The sequence below is a fragment of the Leptonotus elevatus genome, chromosome 4, assembly GCF_054856555.1.
Source record: "Leptonotus elevatus isolate MCC_2025b chromosome 4, RoL_Lele_1.0, whole genome shotgun sequence".
Taxonomy (NCBI): domain Eukaryota; kingdom Metazoa; phylum Chordata; class Actinopteri; order Syngnathiformes; family Syngnathidae; genus Leptonotus; species Leptonotus elevatus.
Window position 1 is genome coordinate 22,357,710 of NC_141242.1, and position 21,764 is coordinate 22,379,473.

The 21,764-nt window shown below is 39.0% G+C and overlaps 1 protein-coding gene across 1 annotated transcript in view; it reads left to right on the top strand.

The window, feature by feature from the left end:
- The first annotated feature begins 3,606 nt into the window (after positions 1-3,606).
- Positions 3,607-21,764, top strand: part of spon1b (spondin 1b) — a 65,472-nt gene continuing 47,314 nt past the window's right edge. The window contains exons 1-3 of the mRNA XM_086073802.1: positions 3,607-4,103; positions 6,281-6,387; positions 19,518-19,651. Coding sequence (XP_085929928.1) covers positions 3,884-4,103; positions 6,281-6,387; positions 19,518-19,651 — 461 coding nt within the window. The 5' untranslated portion in view covers positions 3,607-3,883. The remainder of the gene's footprint in view (positions 4,104-6,280; positions 6,388-19,517; positions 19,652-21,764) is intronic.

Genomic DNA, 21,764 nt, shown 5'->3' on the forward strand with positions numbered 1-21,764 from the left:
GATTTTGGGTCAGTCAGGAGTGCGATACAACTACGCAGCTTTGGCGATTACGTAATTAAGCTACTACATAAAATCACCGAAATAAAACATTGGCAAATAGAAGACACACACAACAATACTGATTCCTCCGTTTTTGTAGCCACTAGCTAAGGTCTGACGTGTGCGTCAGTCAGTGTAATCGCTGTACCAGAGAATTGTGCACTGACAAAAATGTCTGCATTGTTCGGAATCCAGACTGCGATTAAAATGCAGTCATTTTTATTTAGTCCAGGACTGTTATGTCAAAAATTGTAAAATCTCAAATCGCATGTAACTGAATGTCATGTATAATCCAGCCTTGGGTTGTGGGACTGTCAGGTGTCAGGTTTTACCAATGGAAGCTAAATTGCTGCTCTTCTTCTTCTTTTCCTTTCGGCTTTTCCCTTCAAGGGTCGCCACAGCGAATCAGTTGCCTCCATCTAATCCTGTCCTCTGCATCCTCTGCTCTCACACCAACTACCTTCACATCCTCTTTAACTACATCCATAAATCTCCTCTTTGGTCTTCCTCTAGACCTCCTACCTGGCATTCGGAAACTCAGCATCCTTCTGCCAATATACCCACTATTTCTCCTCTAGTGTGTTTTTCTCCTCACAAATGTGTGCAAATGGCACCCTCGGTACCCACTATTTTGATCTCAAACAGGGATTTGACATAGGACAAAATAATTTTGTGAGGAGCGGACAATTAGCTGGTGGAACACAAAATGTTCTCCTGCTGCTTCTCTAAATGTCAACTCAATTAATGTCTTCCACAGTTGACACTTGGCTGAAACAATTTCAAGGCTGTCTTGAAAAAAGAAACCCATATTCTCATTAGGCCGCCAGCTGGGTGTTTCTTTCTTTCTTTTTTTGTTACTTCACGTTGATTTAGCTGCTCTCACCTTTCCATTTCCTTTATGTCTTGTCCTCATTAGGGTTGCGGTTTAACTGAAGCCTATTCCAGCAGACTTTGAGTGAGACACTGGACTGGTCACCCGCCAACTATACTGACAACTATAAATGAAACTTTGGATTTTTACCACATTCATGTCATTTTCTGTTTCGTGCTGTCACTCAGGTCTACCCCCTGCTCTTCAAATCTGGCTCTCAGGAGTACTACCAATACTGCCCCCACACTCCAGAGCTTGTTAAATTTGACTGACAAAAACGTTGTTTTTTTTGGTGAACATCAGGAGCCGCATGAAAGTGTGCTCTTTAATGTTGTAGTCTGTTTGTTATAAATGATTCATTACCTTTGACAAATATAATTGCAAGTGTGCTATTGGAGATGTATTTGCTTTGGTCATATTACATGAAGTAAAACCAAAATTGATTGAATGATTTTGGTTATACAATAATATGAGAACACTTACTGTATGTAGGGTTCACATGCAGATGTGCACTTTTAGGGATGATTGTTACACATGCAAATGGTCTCCCACATTCTTGCACTTTAATTTGATGCTCATACTTTATTGTGACTGCTGTCTTTGAATAAGCATGATCACACATCAGTTCACTCCTGAGCAATGCTGTAAAGTCTCCCAATGACAGATGATTTATTGTTACTCTGGACTTTGAGATAACACGGGTTGCTGCTTTCATCTAGGTTTTTGTCTTCCAACATGAGGAGTATGTGTACCTCTTTTTTCCTAGAACAATATGAACATAACACACCCCTCCACCCCCCACTAACTTATGCCACTGTATTTTCAGTTATGGATGCAGTAGATTTCCTCAAGCCCCTTACGTATGTCATGGTAATTTATTTAAATTGTGAAGAAATTGTCAGCATCTTTTCCCTGATCGATTGGCGAGGTGGTAACTAGACAGCACAAACACTGGACATGAGGGTGTGGTTGCTATAAATAAAGAAGTATTAAAATAAACAACATAATTTGGTGTCTGACAGTGAAAATTTGGATTGTTGGATTGAAAAAAAAAAAATCTACAATAAAAATATGACAATGTAATGAATGAACAATAGTTTTGTTTTATATATATATATATATATATATATATCCGGAACAATCGGTTTTACGGGCGTAACGAAGTAGTGTATACTGTGCTGCACTCATCACCACGGTAATAATAAGCCACAGATCAACAGTAGACATATAATTAATAGAGACCAAGCACTCCGCAGGGGTAATGTTACATTAGTAATGTGCATTAACAACATTACTGTAGAAAAGCCACATAGGACCCAAGATAAGGTAAAATTAACGACCATGCATAAAGCTTGCTCAACCAATGATGTTGATTTTTTTTTTTTGAAAGATCAAATACATGCAGTAACCACATTTGCCAAAATTGTAGCTGACAAGAAATTTTAGCCGAGAAAGAAAATTATTTAAATCCAAATCGATAATCTTTGAAATTCTGCTGTTATATAGGGGCATGTTCCCTCTCTTGAAAAGTGAGGTGTCTGAGGCAAACATCACTATCCTAAAATCTATTCAAATTTTGGGAAACATTTTACAGTTGAATTTTTACATTCTAAACTGTCATAAAAGTTTAGTCACCTTAACCGCTCTCTCTAATCAAACAAAGTATCATATAGGCTACCATCATCATCTGCTTTGAAGTAACACAACATTTAGGTTGATCGATCCAAATTAAAAAATTCCACTGCATTTCAAATGTTGTACTTTAACTTTGACTGAGATGTGACTGAATATAAGTCCGCACCTCAGCCAAGGCAAGGGTAAGCACCAGACCTCGTCATGCATCCGTTTATTGTGCAAGAGTCCTTCCAGATGGCCTCTATCACACAAAACGAGGCATGTCACAACTGTTTAATTTAACATTCTCCAACTCCAAACCACAACTTGTTTCAATTACTTAAACGCATGCAGGTTTAGCCACACTCCCTCACACGTGTGAAGAACAACGTCAAAAGTACAAGAAAACAAAAATCACTTTGTGACGAAACTTACTGCAGCGCATACCAAGCTCCACAGCAAAGATAAGAGGTAGGATGCGCATTTCCAGGATCCCCTTTTATTTATTTATTTTATTTTATTTTTAATTTCACTACACGTTATAAAACCTGATGAGGGCGAAGAGTAAAAAGTGAAGGTAGTGTGATGAGGCACATTACTGTACAAAATAGATATTGACGCCATACTCTTGCACCACCTGCTGGTAAGAGTACACGATGCCCTTTAGGACATTGGATACAATCATACAACATGCACACACAATATCGAATATAAAAATGCATATGATGTATAGTGTGATATTTGTCGTGTTAGAGTAAAAGAGATTTTAAAATTAAAATGGACCTTCTGACTTTTAACATCACTTTTTGATGAGAATTATTAGAATATGTGGATGGGCGGCAAATACAATAAATAAATAAATAAATAGCGTTCCCTCGGGCAGGCCTTTGGACACAAGGGTACTCAGAGTTCACAAGAAGTCTCTGAGAACAGCTGCAATAGCATCGCGGGCGCGTCCGTGTGCGTGCGTGCTTGTGTGCGTGCGTGCGTGCGTGTAGGGAGGAGACTCGCCCGGAGCCAAGGAGACAGGGTGAGCGCTCTATTATTGTCAGATATTGACGCCCCCCCCCCCTTCCCCCAGCACACCCACACACACACACCCACGCACACACTTCCAGACACCTTTCCCTGATCTGAGATCAGTGGTTGCTCTCCTTAGCGCGATCTCTCTCCTCCTTACCGAAGCGCGCTCCCAGTTCACATGGAGCGGTCGCCTCCTCGTCACCTTCACTGCTGAGTGACACGCTGCCGCGTTTCGCTGCGTGAAAAGTTCCTGCCCAAAAAAGGAGCTTCACGACTTTTTCTCTGACTTGATCAAAACAACCACAGTGTAGTCCCCTCCGGGCTGCAGGGATCGACATGGCAATGTTGCTGTTGCTTTTGCAGTTGTATGTGCTGTCGAGTTTTTCGTGCAACGCGATCGCTTTCGTGGAGGAACCCTCCGGAGGAAGAGCGGACGGGTACTGCGGGCGGATCCTACGGGCACAGACCCAGGGGACCCGGCGTGATGGGCACCATGAGTTCCGTCTCAGAATGGAAAGCGACCCGGAAGCCTACCAGCCTGGCAGCACATATCGAGGTAAAAGGGTGCGCGTGTAGTCGCACATTCAAAGAAGTACAAGGAACGGAGAAAAGTTTTAGTTGGTGTAACTAATGTATAGTAAAACAATATATGCACGTGGTCACGCAGTTTCATGCATGCATGCATGGTGATGTTTTCATTTTTGTAATTTTTACATTTAAACATATTATAGTATTTTCGACTAGCCATCCAGATATAGTACTGTCCATCAGCATCAATTTGGGTTTTGATTGTGGGTTGGTTGTTGGTTAGTGGTAAACATGTCTGCCTTACGTTTATGAGGTTTTGAATTAGAATCTCGACATTATTCAGTGTATGCATGTTCTCTTCATGCCTCCATGGGGGTTTCTCCATGTACTGTATACTCCGGCTTCCTCATGTTCCAGGAAATACACATTGAAGACTCTATATTACTCAATTCTATATGACAGTGAATGGTTATTTAATAGCTGGCGACCAGTCAGGGGTTACTCCCCTCGCCCAGAGTCAGCAAATGACTCCATCTCATACACAACTCTAATGTAAACGAGCTGTACAGAAAATTAATGGAGGGTTGTGGAATAAAATAAATAAATGAATAAATAAATAAAATCCAATCAGTAAATTCCTATCTTTATTTTGTACAATAACTACAATCACAGCTGTAAAGATATGTTCTTTTAATCAAAATAGTAATCGACGCTCGATATAAGCAGCTTTGCATCGCGGTTTGCTGGTTAAAATTTGCAATGTGCACATCATTAAAACACAGTCTTGAATAGCAAACTGAGAATCAAACATCAAAAGAGAGAAGAAGAAGAAGAAAAAACATAGTGACATTAAAGGTCGACAAGAAGCTTTTTTCTACTTACGTAGAAGCAGTTAGCAAGCAACAGTTTTGGTTGTCTACTAGTGCGCCTATAAACACATTGTGGAGTTGCCGCTAAACATGTTGCGGAGTCGCTGTTAAGTCAGTAATCTTTGCCTGCATGGCGGCGAATACATTTCGGACAATAAGTATCATTCTCATGAGTGAGTTCTGAGTTTTGACTTTGACTTTTAAGTCAATAAATGTTACCAAAATTACATTATAGCAGAGGTTTATAATTATTATTATTATTATTATTCAAATCAATTTTGCTTTGCTTTTACACAAGAAACTAAGCTTTGCTGCTATACACAATGTGAACTTAAGAAATGAAAACATGATTATATATATATATATATATATATATATATATATATATATATATATATATATATATATATATATAAGAAAACCATTGTTCATTCATTACATTGTCATATTTTTATTGTAGATTTTTATTATATATTTTTTTAGCAAGATTGCTCCACAAACAAAATAACTAAGCCTTGGTAATCATTGTGCACATTTGGCAACAAATTAAAATTGCATGGACAATCCAAATTTTCACTGTCGGACACTAAATTATGTTGTTTATTTTAATACTTCTTTATTTATAGCAACCGCATCCTCACTTGCACATATATGTTAAATGTAGAGTACAGTATTATAATTGATGCTGAACTCTTCCAAGTCACTCATTCAAATCCACCGGGCTCCTTGTCTACAAGTGTTCTGTTGACCTATATTCACTTCCTCACCTCTTCCTGCCAACAAGTGGATGGACACACGCAGGCACACACAATCACACACACAACAGAAGTTCAGTCAGATATCTGGCTCCATTTATGCTGACCCCATGGATTCAACCATCAAAACACCCTGCTCCAAGATGTCTTTAACACTTAGCAGTTAGCACAAACCGGAACGAAAAAGAACCGGTTCTGTCTTGAATTTGTTTCTCTAGATTCAAATGAATAGTTTGAAACAATTACAGTGTAAAATGAGAGAACTTAAACGTTTTTACCCAAAACAGTGAGCTGAATACCAAAGCACTTTCTGACATAACAGCATTTGTTTGCTCATTCATCTCACATTTCTCTAGGATTTACAAGGTGTCCTTTCTTCCATAGTGAGATGCTAAATCTCTATTTACAGTGCTCACTCTTCCACATCATGCTGATGCTGACAGGAATGCTGTTTTCCCGCCAGACTCATTCAGGGTGATCCTGCATCATTGCTGCATGACCCTGATGTGTCAATGTAGTAAAGCCTCTTTACTGCTCAATGTGTCCAAGGTGTTAATACACACTCTCCGTCCTCCCTACAGTGATCCTCTTGGCAACCAGCCCAGCATATTTCAGAGGTTTTACCCTCATTGCTCTGAAGGAGGGCAGGGAGGGTACCACAGATGATGACTACACTGGCCAGTTTCAGGTGAGATATAGCAAGAGAATCTCTGCAATTTAAATTTGAACTTTTGATTGGATGAACTTGCAGGACTGCACGTGGAAGTGAGGCTGAAAACATACCTCTTATGTTGGGAAGAAACTAAAATACTTGATGCAGTTCGACTGTGTGAGGCAGGCATGGCGCTCTTCCAGATTAATAACAGATATTAGTTCAAGTTCAGTGGTTGTTAACCTGGATTTCGATCGAATCTCAGGGTTTCGGTAGCGGGAAAGACACACACCCGACTCAAAAGATTTGTGATGATACGCCTCGCTTAGCCATCATTGGCTGCAAGTGATCACACTACATTGCTTGGCCTATCTGTGCTGCAGAGAATTTGGTGTGCTGCATAGTCGACTTGTGGCTGTTGTGATGGTACATCGTGTGATTTCTTTAAATATTGTAATCCCTTCATATTAACTATGTCAAGCAAAAAAGGAAAGTGGTCGGAGGAATATGTGCAATATTATTTTCACATGTAAAACGGAACGCATGGTGTTCCACAGGGTTCCGTTCTGGGTCCTCTGCTGTTTTCATCTGCTGCCCCTGGGTTCCATCTTAAGAAAACAGCGGTGGTTGTTTAAAAGTGCTCTATAAATATAGAGTTGACTTAAGTGAGCATTTGTAGTCCAGCACAGATATCTAGCAAAACTAAAGGAACACTTCCTTAAGTTGCAGGGAGATGGAGAATACAAGAACACAACGCTTTCTGAATTCATGGTTAAGCAAGCCAGATTCAATGAAATGGCTATTCTTGATGTTCATTTTGTTCATCTGTAAAACCTATACCTATACTTGAATTTGAAAAAAAGTCGTATTTTCTTCTTCACTAAAGAAGAGTTCAAAGGAAACTGGTGGGGTTCAGTACTTCCAATAAGGTTAAGAACCACTGTTCTAGTGGAAGGCAAGTTATTGTGGACAAAGAGATAAATAGGGGAGGTTTTAAAAGGCTCAGGCCAGAGATGTAAGATATTTTCCTGAGTAGCAACACAACTCCCGCTCTGAAGTTGAAAGCCACTGAGCAGAAAGACAGACTTCCTCAATTATATTCTGTGTAGTGTAAACAGGAACACAAACTGTGGCATGTCGAACATAGCAAGGATCCACATAAACAGAGCAAAAGGCTTATTTTATGGTGCCAGCAAATTGGAAGCCTCCATTCTCAAAATCCCACACTGTCTGGCTCAAGTGGGACATGTAGTGGGTATTGGGAACGTCTTGTTATTTATTCATCAAATTAAGATCCAATCTACTAGATTTGAAATTTGCAGGCCAGTGCAGGTCTGACAATATTACGTGAACTCATCCACTGATGTGGATTATGTAAACAGGTTTTGAAGTTAAAGTCTATGGAGAGTTTCATAGAAGGTTTTTCGTTGACATTTGTGAAGGAATGAACCTTTAAATCTTGGTGAAAAGTCACTATGTTTTATTCATTTTTTGTCAGAAGGAAATTACAGATTTATGGAAGACGGATGAGATCACTGCCACAGAATGCAAACAGACTATCTGTATTCTTGACTTTTGCATTCACTTTCTCCAATAGTGCTTGTGATTGAATGAATTGTACCTCAAAGGTTTCTCTGGTTTGGAATCACTTTCTGAAGAATAGGGGCTTTTATCAGTGCAAGATTCACTGACATCAGATGAAATCAAAATGATCAGTCATTTGGTCAGCTATGTGTCACTCAAATCTCAGAAGAATTGGAACAATCCAAGCCAGTTGAGTTTTTCTGTGCACTGATACGCTAGGAATGCACAGATAACCAATATCAGTGTTTGTGATGATACTTTACCTCTGTTCATTGTCATAAAAATGATCCCATACTTTACGCACCAATACCACATCACCAGCCCGACACATCCATTCCAGGTAGGAGGCATTACAGGCATGTGTGGTGTGACTTTTTAAAGACATGGATGAAAACACTTTTAGACGGCCGCAGATTGTGTTGGCAGCTGCCAACCAGCAGGAGCGATTACCCGATATGTGTGTTGAGTCGCATTTCTTTGAAGTTCCCGAATAGGTGATAATTAGGTGCTCATATTCTGTTAGTGTTTTGTATTTTACCAGGTAATGCACTCATTACAGCGATCATTAACTGTCAGGAGCAATTAGGTGGTAGGTGAGGAGTCAAAGCGCTGTCAAAGCGCTTAGAATACCTTGAAGGTAGAAAAGCGCTCTACAGTAAAGTTGTTACTCTAAAAAATTTTTTTTATATTGGAGTGAATATATGCCATGTTAAAGAAAAGTTGGTGGTTTTTGGACACTATTTGATTAAAGTAAAATACTTAAAAAAAATCACAATTACAAGTATCAAGTATCAGTAATCAGAATCTGCTATTACGCAGTACTAGTATTTGTACTTGGTTTGTAAAAAGTGGTATACCATACGTACAGTACAGCCCTACTGAAAACATTTGAATTTGACATAAAGAGATGAATACAAAAAAAGATCAATAATGTTTCAACTTAACATATAGCATCTTTTGTTTGAACCAGTTAGTTTTTTTATACAAGCAAAATTAAACATGTCGCTGACAGCTTTTAACCGTTCATTGCACAGTTGTGTCCCACTACATTCATCCATCCATTTTCTTAAACGCTTAATCCTCACAAGGGTCGGGATGCTGGAGCCTATCCCAGCTGGCTTTGGGCAGTAGGCAGGTAACACCTTGAACTTGTTGCCAGCCAATCGCAGAGCACACAGAGACAAACAGCCAGCCACACTCACAATCACATCTAGGGACAATTCTGTGTTCAATTAACCTGCCATGTATGTCTTTAGAATGTGGGAGGAAACCAGAGTACCCGGGGAAAACCCACACAGGCACGGGGTAAACATGCAAACTCCACCCAGGAAGGCCGAAGCCCAGACTCCCATTATAAAAAGGTCTATGTTGAGTGGCTGAATTGTCTACCATTTTTACTAGTTAGAGGTTAACGTGCATTAAAATCTGTGTGCTGCCAATGCGTGAAAAACAAAAAATTGGACTGCCGAGAGGTGGAAAAATCAATCAGAGCTGTTGTAGAAAACATTGACTGTAGCTAATACAACTATTCAGAATGTATTTTGGAAGAAAGAAACCGCTGCTGTACTAAATAACAGATATTGAAGAGGTAGATCAAGGAAAACAACAACAGTTGATGGAAGAAGCACTTTGAGAGGTGCGAGGAAGACCCCAAAACAACTGTTAATAACATCAGCAAAAACCTCCAGGGCAGGAGTGTAGAAATCACAATCTACAGTTCTCAGAAGACAAAAGTACAGAGGTTGTGGCGGAAGATGAAAACTGCACATTGACTACTAGAAGAATTGGACAGCCAGGCTGGAATTTGCAAAAAAAGACAAGCCTCAACAGTTCTGTGACAACGTTTTACAGACTGATGATGGAAAAGGCTAGACCTTTACGAAAGGTAGTCGTTTCAATCAATACCTGTTCCAATATTTTTGCTTGCCTGCATTGTCATCTCTTTATGTAAAACTCAAACGTTTTCAGTAGAGAACAATGTTCTAATACTAAATAAGCTCATAAAATGCATTTTAGGCTTAGTGCTGAAAAAGTAGCCAGCCTCGCTGGATTCAAGCCAACTCCAAATAGACAGCAATAAGGAGCCATTTTATTTGACGGATCACTGTTGGAAAGCAAAGCGTGAGGGTAAACTCATTTTAGCATGTGCGCTCATTTTGTTATTTATAGCCACCTATCCTCAAAACTTAATTCTGTGTTGACAAACCACTGAGTGATCACTGACCAGAGGGTGGTTGTGTCCCTCATAATTGATATAGCCTACTTGAGATTATACCTTGCACTTGAAAGTGGATTTGTGTCAAAAGCCATTACAGGTACGGCAACCCGTGTATAAACCATGTTGTGGATGACGGGCTAATCTGACCCAGAACTGTAAGGCTGCAGCACTAAACCACTCTGTCACTGTGCTGCCCACGCTCCAGTACTTTTGAAACATTTCTTAACGCAAATATGTCAAGTCTATTGTCTCTTTTTTTTTACCACTGTCTACGCGGATGTGCATAGCAAACACCTTAGGAGGATGAGAATAGACAAACCGTGGGATGAGCTTGAGCAAAATGGAAGTTGACATGCTGGCTTTGTATGTGTTGAATACATATTGGGTAACCCATCAGGCATGTTCTATTGTGTAAGAGACAGTTGCAATTCATACTTTTGTCTGTCTTAGCTGATTATAACTTCTGGAGAAAAGTTTGGAAAATGGATAGACGGAAGTGGCAATGTTGTGAAGTGTTTAAATCAGTGGTCACCCGAGCAAGAAATCATTGTTGATAGTTATTGTGATAAATAATAATATCCATCCATCCATTTTCTTTACCGCTTAGTCCTCACAAGGGTCGCGGGGGGCGCTGGAGCCTATCCCAGCTGGCTTCAGGCAGTAGGCAGGGTACACCCTGAACCGGTTGCCAGCCAATCGCAAATAAATAATAATAATTAATCATATTTATAGAAAGTTTTATGTTATACTATCAATAATAAAACAATTAAAGGTCATTTGAGTAGATTGACTCTTTGAGAAGTGTGTAGGAAGCCGGTACCCCTTCACATTGATTGGACAGGTGATGACCCCTGCTTTAAAGTATATAATTGGTGTAGAGAAGTGGGGAACTTGGATACTGCACTATATGCACACTTCATCACAATTTAAAACTCATGTGAGAAGAAAATGAAATGTTTTAGAACCTTTTTTTTTTCATTTTTTAATCTGTCCTCTGTAAGTCCTAGCCACATCAAAAAGATAATTAGATGAGCTTCAGGTTGAAAGTGATAGTTTGGCTCAATTGAGATTCACTTTTTTTTTTAATCAGCTGATTGCTATTATAATTATGTTAGACGGAGTTTATTAGAAGTTTGTGTTGCTGACACTTCATTCCTGTTGAAGTTATTCATGCAGCCACTTCTGCTGTAAAGGAAGAGACAGCCAGAGTTCTTGTCTGTCTGTTGTCTGTCTGCTTGCACTCTGCTATACTTTGGTGACTTCTTAATTTTCACTGATGATGCAAGTCACTTCACTTGTCACTTGTCAATTATTTATTTCGAAAAATAATAAGTATTTTATTCGTAAGTGCCTTTGAAGGCCCTCAAGGCCACTATACATCAATAAATCAAAAATAAAAATGTAATTTTACTGATAAAATAAAACAACAAAATGTTCTTTATAATCAGGGTTAATTTTTTTTTTTGTAACTGCCGGTTTTTGTATCTATGTAAGCAGCAAATGTTCACAAGGATATGTGTGGACCGCCTGTGTGTTTTTCCCAGACATCCTTACATTCGGGTGGGACGTGGGTCATATTTATCTAGGGCAGCAACATGTTATTGCTCAGGGAGACAAATGGAGCGTGTTTGGATAAGCGGAGCGATGAGCAAACTTGATATTTTATCAAGCACAAATTATCAAGGGTTCTAGTTGAGCAGGGGATAAACAAACCTAATCACTATAAAGTGCCTCATCTAAGGCAAAGGTTTTGGATGAAGGCAATTTCGCAAGCTAAACAGAACTTAGAAGGCTTTGAGGACTTGTGCTGTCTTGGCTGCGTGCAGGGTTGGAAAGATGGTGAGCTGATAAGAAAGATAATCACACCCAAATGTGATCTGAAAGTAATTATTTTCACGCTAAGCACCCAAACACATAATGTTTTGGAAGTTCAGTTATGCACCTCTCTTTATTTAGATTTTTATCAAGATTTTCACAAGGACGGGTTTATGCTCATTGACTGTATTAGCTTACAGTGAACAATTATTGTTTTCACTGTTCTTTTAATTTAACATGCAAAGGGTCAGATACTTAATGTTTACATAAATATTACCTTGTTCTGCACTGACCTGAGTATTAATTATCCATTAAAGGACTGTTGGTGTGAGGCTACTTTTTTTTCCCATTATAATGGTCTGCCTGTACCATTATGTAGTATCATTTTTGTTTTCAGCACATCTTAATACTCTTACCACGTACCCATTTTTCAAGAAGTTATTTACAGTGCACAGTGGATCCAAAAAGCATACACACCACTGTTCAAATGGCAGATTTTTGTGATATTGAGAGGCCACAATAAATCATTTCAAATGGTTTTCCATCGTAAATGTAACCGATAACCTACAAAATTGAAAAAAGAAAAATGTGGGGGTAAGTAAAACTAAACAATTGAGATCATGTGGTCAGCGGCTATTCTTCTTCAGTTGGAACTGTCGCCTTAGTCAAGGTGGGGCGCATTCTGAGAATTCAAATATTCTGTCAGACTGTTCAGTGCTGTGGCGTAATTAGATTTGCATTTCAAGTGTTTGGCTTAGAGAGGTCGATCTTTCACTTTGAAGTAGGTGCTTGAGGTTGTTACACCATTGCTCTGGTTGGATGAAGCATTTAGCTCATTGTGGCGCCTCCATTCAATGCTGGTGAAGGTCGCATTTCCTCATGGAATTTTGCATGAAACGCAGAGCTTTGAATGTTGGAAAGCTCAAGGCAAAATGCCAGTGCCCCGAAGTCTTTATCGAGACTTTGTTACTTTTAAAAATCAGCTCATCCTTAAGTGTTGACGTGACATTTCAATCCGTCCGCGTGCACCTCTGTCTGTGCTTTTACTCTGGAAAGTTTAATTTTAAGAATTGGATTTTTTCTTTTTATTTATTCAATCACAGCTTTTCATTCGATTATGAAGAAGCATTGCGTTTACAGCAAATAACAACACAAGCAGGCACCCTTGTGCACCGTATCATTCTTATCTGTTTTCTCCCGGGATCTTGGGTGTGCGTTGAAGCCTTGTTTTGCCTCCAGCTTTTGCTTCTTTGTGTGCGATGGCGTGTATGTATGTGTGTTTGCACAAGGTCTGAGTTTGCTTGTGCAGGCAGTCTGAAGCCTCTGTGTTTACCGTCTCAACAGAGAGCGAGAGACTTAGAGAGATTGAGATAGACAAACCGTGGACACACACAGACATGCCAGCCTCTGCAGAGAAAACAAACGCTCCTTTGCCAGTCTCCCACACCTCCCCCATTTCTTTCTCAATCTGCATGTCTTTTTCTGTCTGAGCTTCAGTCCGTCACACTTACGCATCTGCCTACAAGTATCAGGATGAAAAAAAAAAAGTTTGGCAAGCTAATTTGGAGTAGATCATCAATAACTTCGCTTCTGTGGGATAGAGTTTGATGATTTGAGACTCTTCGCCATCTGTGTGCCCAACTTTTTTACAAGTTGTTTGCACATTCAAAGTCAGGCATGAAAACTGATTTCCTGGTTGTTTGTCAAACAGTTCTGAGAACTCACTTGTAGGCTTTTGGGAACGTGCTGACTCAATATATTTTCCATATACTTTTACCCCATTTATCATCATATGTGCAGACTCTTTCAGATCGTTCCATTCAAATCCTCAGCTTCTGCCTTTGCTTTTATAGCGAATCTTCATTAGCTGTGTTTACATGGAGCCATGTATTCCGATTAGAATGAATCCGAATGATCAAACAGAATGAAAATGCGCTATATAAGCACCTGAATTGGAATGAAAAGGCCAAATGGAATTTCATTTGAAATGGCAGGGGTGGTATATTCCTTTTACGAATTCGAACGGGCATCGTGGAAACAGTTCAAGCTCTGTAAATGTGTCATGATGTCGTCCTGACATCTTACCAAGAGCTTGTCTGTGACGGGAAAACTAGTTTTAAAGTAGTTGCAAGTTGTTTTTATCGAGATGTTGCTTTAATATAAGTGTTTAAACTAGGGGTGTGAATTGCCTAGTACCTGGTGGTTCAATTTGTATCGCGATTCATAGGTCACGATTCGATTCAATACCGATTAATCCCGATACAAATCTATAAATTCATTATTGAGATTTTTTTTAAAACTCAAATTTAGAAAATACTAATCTGTAAACTTGTACATGTACACTGTGAGATTTGTATGAACATGTATTTATCTGAAAATTCAGGCTTATAACTGAGCCACTGCGTTTAACAAACAGGTTGCAGTCTTTTTCATGTTTGAACAGCACTGAAATAAAATATTAAGACTTAATGTTCTATTAATATAAAATTCTTCCATGCTTGATGTGTGAATCCTAACCCTAAGTAAGACGTTTTGTTGAATATTCCCCTAAACATTTTTTTGTAAAAATCTATTCGGCCGCATATCGAATCTAGTTTAAACTGTCACATCTACTGTCATTAATAGATGAACTCCATCTTGATAAACCACATGACGTTTACATCGATCTCCGCACGTCCCATGGCTGTAACATGGCTGATCTGATTAATGGAGTGGAACATGTAAACAGGTGACTACAGATCTTCATTCGGAATGATTTCCATCGGAATGGCACAATAGTCTCCACGTAAACCCAGCTATTGATATGATCTCTGACTGCAACAACAACATTTGTTCATGACTCTTTGGGGTCAGCTGCCAGCTTGACTTTTTAATTTATTTATTATTATTATTATTATTATTATTATTATTATTATTATTATTATTATTATTATTATTATTATTATTATTATTATTATTATTATTATCATTTTTAAAAAAAACATTATTTTTTTTAGAGTTTGAAACCTATAACACATCATCACCTCTTCCATTCATTAGTTTGAATTTTCCTCATAAAGAAAACTATTTCTAAGAACCTTTGGTCCGTGCATCCAACTATCCATTTTCCAAATTGATTATCCTGCTCAGTGTTACAGAGGAAGCTGGAGTCGATCCCAGCAGAGGTAGAATGGAAGTGGATTACATCCCAGACTGAATGCCAGTCAATCACAAGACAATTGCGAATTGAGCATTGACCGGGAATGTCACACTAGCTATGTCTAAGTAAACCACTATCCTACCCACTGCATGGATTTATATCTTCAATTTCTGGCTTGTGATTCACTGGATACCCAATTCAGAAGAGGTAAGAAAGCTGGCACCCCTAAGGCTTAAATGAAACACCATCGCCACAAACAGTGAGAGCAATATCATGCCTTTGGCTTTCTGGTGGTCCGTATTGTGTGAGCACTTCAATTGTTTGCTTTGACGCTTATGTAGCACTGGAAGGAAATTCCCACATACACTGGACAGGAATTTGAAAACACCACTTGAGTGTCTGCCCAGCTTTATCATGTTGTCAGACAATGTGAACCAGTTATGTCTTGAAAATGACTGATCTTCACGTTGAAGGACGATGGCAAACGCGGCGCTGTTATGTAAATTAGCCAAGTTGTGACAAGACAATTTGCAAAATTCTAAATGACTCAGTCACAAACACATTTTCATAAATACCGTAGGCAGGCAGGCAGGCACAACTATTAACTTGGTTGTCTAATGGAAGTCGGTCCAGAGATGCAAGTGCACTTTCCTTATGTCCCCTTCAGGAGTTGCAGCTGCACAAAAATTGAGTGGTTTCTTCGAGGGATAGACCGATTATTGGCTGGGCCGATTATCTGTGCCGATATTGGGCATTTTGACAGACATCGGCACCGGCCTTTATACAAATCTGAAGGCCGATAAAGCTTGGATCTCACGAAAAGGTAAATGCTTGTGATTGTAGCGAATTTAGGGTTTTTATCACTTTTTAGTTGTCGTAAACACATTTCGAACATTTTCAGACAATTTTTCACTGCAAATATCTTTTGAAACATTGATGAAAACCTCAAATGAGCTACATTCGCATACATTTATCGCTCAGAGAGATACAGGGAACTTTTGATTTATGAATCTATTTAAATTTCCATTTTATAAAAAAATATGCTGAAACTAGGAACTCCCTACACTTTTTATTTTCTAAAATTAAATAAGGAAAATTAGGAAATTATGTTGAAATTTTGGAAAACTTTATTTACAGTAGAAAACTTCAGGGAACTATTTACTAGCTTAGTTTTTAATTAGCTGAACGCTCCCTGCATTTTTTGTTATAATTTTTAAACAACTCTGTCAGTCCTTTATATGTTTATAATTAAAACAAAACTGTATTTTTTTTCATTTTTCTTTTGACACTAATATTTTCTTTTTTATTGCAAATGAATATCGGCTTGAAATATCGCTTACCGGCTTCCTTGACTGCTAATAATCGGTATCGCCTTGAAAAAAAACATCGGTCTATCACGAGTTTCTTCCTTAGCTTATGTTTCAGCCCTCCACAGTGTTGTGAAAATAATTAGCTATGTTTTATTGCTAGGCTATTACTTTATAAGTTAAACCCAATATTACACAGATATAGAGTCAAATAAATCCTCATTCCATAACTTTCCATTGGTCAGTGTTGTACATTTATACAGGGAGACAAAATCAATCCTTCTTTGTTGGTCAAAACGATGGAGTTCCAAATGCCACTCTTCTCCTGTGCTCTTCTTGTTAATTAGGTCTGAATTAAGGCACCTTTGGAGGTCCAGTAATAAAAATTATTGTGTGTCCATCATAAACGTGAGAATCAAATTCCCCATGAACAACACAATCATTCGCAATCCAAAATCAATACACATATTTGATAAAGCATGGAAAGTCTGAGGCTTTCTGATTGATATTTTTTGCCCTCCAAGCTTGAAGAGCACCTGCTATGAAGTTACTACGCCTAATACACTTTTGATCCTCGGCTTTTTCCCCGATACATATATTTATTGTCTGTCTCTCATTTCACTGTTCTTTAGAACACTCCTTCTCCTCTTGTGCATTTCTCACTCCTGCCTGCAACTCTTGTCCGTCTTCACGCTCCTCAGCTCGCTTTGTCTCCCTCTTTGAATGCCTTTTAGCCCCTTGTTTGTGCCAACTTTTGACTGACGCAGCTTCAGGCTTAGCGACGCAAACTAGAGCAATGGAGTGAATAGAGAGGCATAGGGAGGTCAACACTGAAGTCCAGGACCATTTTTATGTTTGCCTGAATGTGTGCTTCCAGACTGCTGTGTATTCACAGTGCGCATTTGCATGTATGTGTGTTACAGAGGAGAGCTGTTAGTGTGTTTGCATGCTAAAAGAAGGAAAATGACAAAGGAGGGAACACTTTCAGTGACATAGTACTCAGCGTCCTTTGGGGACATTTGGATGATGTGTGCCGTTGAAGAATGGTAGCAACAAGGTCAGAGGTGTGTGTGCGACTGCGCGCGTGCGTGTGTGTACCCTTAAAAAGGCTTCATCTACCATCGGGACACAAATAGAAGTCTTTCATGAACAAGACTTCATATAGCGGCTAAAAATTGTACACCCATTTGGCTTTAAATTAAACAAAAAAAAAGTACTTTAATGGTTAACCATCAATTAGATCATCTGGAATCACACCTACATTACAGGTACTGTATATTAATTTTGTACTTTATTTGCTGGCCAGTCACAGCAGAAGTTTAGATTGTTGACATAGACCTTTTTTAAATGTATTTATGAGCAGACAGTCATATGTTCATTTGTTTTTCGTTTTTGTTGTTTTCTGTTGATTTAAGCACAAATCAGCAGTGTATTTTAATAGATTATCATAATCTCAAGTAATGGCCACAGCCTTGGCCAGGTTATATAAGTAGACATATATCTGACATACAGGGTTGGGAGGGTTAAAATGTAATCCGTTACAGTTACAAGTTACCTGCCAAAAATGTAGTTAGTAATGTAATCCAAGTACCATAATATTAAAGTAATGTAACTGGATTACTTTTGGATTACTCCAATATTGAGTATGCCAATGAAAACAAAATAAAAATAAATATCACCACAATATATATTCTATACAATGTGTCCCTGCTATTTGCGGGTGAGAGGGACCCGGGCAGCCTACAAAAAGCAAAAATGTGTAATTAAAAAGCATGTAGGCTATTGATTGATTGGTTGATTGATTGATTGAACACACAAATGGATAGATAGATGGATAGTCATTCAATGAGGATGATGATGTGTGACTGCAAAATGAACTTTTATCCCAGTCACAAGTTTAGCCATGTATATGTTGTGTATGATGTTTAAATAGTGAATTGGTGGGAGGAAGATTTGTTTGGAACTCACATTATGGTTGTAGGCTAGCGGGCTAGCTAGCAAGAAGCTACATGCCGCTGGACTCTTAGCTCAAACTTTCGCTCCGAGTAAGTTCCAGTGAATACCGGTCGCCATTTCCTCCTCCCGTCCGTGAAGCTTTTTCAAACTGCCCGCGTGGGGAGGACACGACCAGTCAGTTTGTTCGTTCCCACCTTCCCGATATGTAGCAACGGTCCCACTCACGCGGGTGTGCACGCGCTCTCTCTCGCTTTCTCGCTGTGTCGCTCTGTCCCTCTCTTTCTCTCTCACTCTGTCCTTCTCTCTCTCTCTCTCTTTCACTCGCTCTCTCTCACCCTCTTTCGCACTCTCTCATCGTAGAAATTGTAATCCCTCGAAGTAATCCCCATTTTTAATAAATGTACCTGTAGTCTGATTACATGTTTTTTCCTGTAACTGTAATGGAATACAGTTACATTATTTTTTTGTAATCTGACTATGTAACGGCGGTACATGTATTCTGTTACTCCCCAAGCCTGCTGACATAGTATGCACTTCCATATTGTGAAATGCTGACAGTTTGAGGCCTGTAAAAGGTTCTAAATTATATGGATATGCAGAAAAATACTTGAAGGGTGTTCAATACATCGTACTTTACAATTTCCTTCAAATGGTCTTGAACTATTGCTCTATGGAAGACACCTTTTCATTTTGAAAACTATCCCTAAAATGACAGATGCATCCATCCATCCATCCATTTTCTTAACCGCTTGACCTCACAAAGGTCGCGGGGGGCGCTGGAGCTTATCCCAGCTGGCTTCGGGCAGTAGGTGGGGTACACCCTGAACTGGTCGCCAGCCAATCGCAGATGACAGATGCAATGTCAGTTAAATATCACATTGCTTGCTACATTTTTGGAGCGCAATCATTTTGTCAGCCACAATTTAAAATGATCCTCCTAAAGAAGAAAAAAAAAGAGCAACTATTTAATAGATTTTTAAAAAACTACTGTAAATTCGATCTAAAGAAGAATCCAACAAGAACACAAGATGGTCAAATCAGCTGAGTTGAAATATTCACAGAAAAATAGAGTTCTTGGCTTTCCATTTAATCGATAACAGAAATACTGTAATTGTGTTTTCTTGTGCGTATGTGTTTTTTTTTTTAGATCATTGATGAAGACGACACCCAGTTCATGACCAACTGTCCCCCTGCAGTGACAGAGAGCACACCTCGCAGGCGCACCAGGATACAGGTTTTTTGGACAGCGCCACCAACTGGGAGTGGTTGTGTCATACTCAAGTAGGTTTTTTTTCTTCAATTGTTTTTCTTTTCAAAAACTCGATCTCAAACACCAGCATGAAGAGGTTTCATAATTCCATCATGAACTTTTGCATACTACGGATACATTTTATGCTCCCATCACCTTATTTAAATTCACTGACAGCCATTAGCGCTAGTGTTGTTACGATACCGTTTTTTGGCCCTCCGATACCCAGCGTTGCAGTATTGGCCGATGCCGATACCATACCGATACCTAGGTGTTTTTTGTCTCAACATGAAAAAGCTGTTCTGCCATTGGTTCAGGGCATTCAAGGGCCAATAAGATATCTTAGCTCGGCATGCAGTGAACATGTCACGCATCAGTGGATGTCGTGCATGAGCAAGACACAAGATGCTTCATTCAAAGTCCTATATTAGCGTCAGAATGAATGGTATCGGCATGTTACTTGTTAGTATTTACCGATACCACTGTTTTAATGCAGTATCGGGGCCTCTGCCGATACCAGCATCGGTATCGGAACAACACTAATTAGAACATTAAAAAATGTCAATACCCTCACGGTATTGTGTTCAATGATTACACCAAATGTACCAAATGACATAACAGACTCTCTCCTTTTTGCGTTTTCCTATTCTTTCATTATCAAAAGCAGAAAAAAAGGTATTGTAGGTTGCACAAAATGCAGCCATTTCTGCCATGGACTCTCAAGCTGTGTTGATCTCGTATATAATGCAATGGCTTTGAGAGGGAGTTATTTCTGATGTTGTATAAGGTTGACTTTGCCATCCATAATGCCTCAATCTGGCATTTGCCCATTAATATGAAGGGGAAGTTCATTTTCAATTAATTAATGATGGATACTTTCATTAGTGGCTCGTGCTGCCAATTCATTGTAATTTACAGAGGCTGTAATTGAATGTGCAATTGGAACGGTCTGACCTAAATTATGTCTCGACAATGTACTTTCCCTTGATAATGGAATCTTCCTTTCGCTATCATCTCCGCCTTTTAAGGATTTTTTTTCTTTTTGTCATCACCTTGTGGTGGACTCATATTTTCTTATTAATGACAACCTTATAACTTAGCAAAACTGTATTGCTGTACATCTGTGTGTTTTTCATCTCCTCACCTAAATTCCAGAGGGAAATACCTTCTATGACTCTCCCACGACGGAGTGAGATGCACCAACATGCCTTTACCTCCCTTGTACACTCCCAGCTGTTAGCTTTAATTTATCTGCTGCTTTCTCCTTGACAGATGGCATACATCCATCTCAGTGTTTGTTGGCCTATAAATCTTACTCTGCAAAAAGGCACATCTGCTATGCAAATTCACCTCCAATTACTGTCACTGTCCCCCATCAACAGGAAGATAAAGACTCAGCATAACACCATCCAACAAGTTCTGGCCCACTTCCTCTAAACTTCATGTAACTCTTCTTTCACTTGACTGTCACTTTAACTTTTAAACTTGATGGATTTTTCTCCCGTGGCAAAGTCTTCCAAAATCCATTAATTATAAACAGGAAATATATCCTTTGTAACACATCTGCGCTCCCATTAAGTGTTTGTGTGTGTGGGGGGGGGGGGGGGGGGGGCATTTATTGAGGAAATGCCAACATTGTAAACTTTAGAAAAGTCTGAACTGCATCCAGGGAACACTCATTTTACATCAACGCTTTACTTTAACTTGTCTTATTGAGATTGTGTGTCTGCAGTCCAACAAATGTCTCAAATTATTCTTAGAGACTTTAAAAGCAAACTCCTTAATTTGTAGCGCTCCAGTAAACCCTTCTCTCGCTGTTTCATTGGTGGAAACGACTGAGATATTTCTACTTTTCAGGACCAACTCGACATCTATGGTTTCAAAATCAATGCAGTTATCAGTGTACAACTTAAATCACATTACCCAAAATAATTGTATTTATAGTACTTAATGCTGTGTGAAGTAAATACAATCTTCTCTACAGCCCATCAACTTTCCATTTGTGACTGCAAAAAATAAAATGCCTGAGGCCACATATTGAGAAAAAAAAAGAGACAGCGATTGTGTTATGTCTTATCTGCAAGCTAGAGTTTATTTGTAAAACTTGAATAATGATAAAAGGATAAACTAGTCATCTAGTTCCCG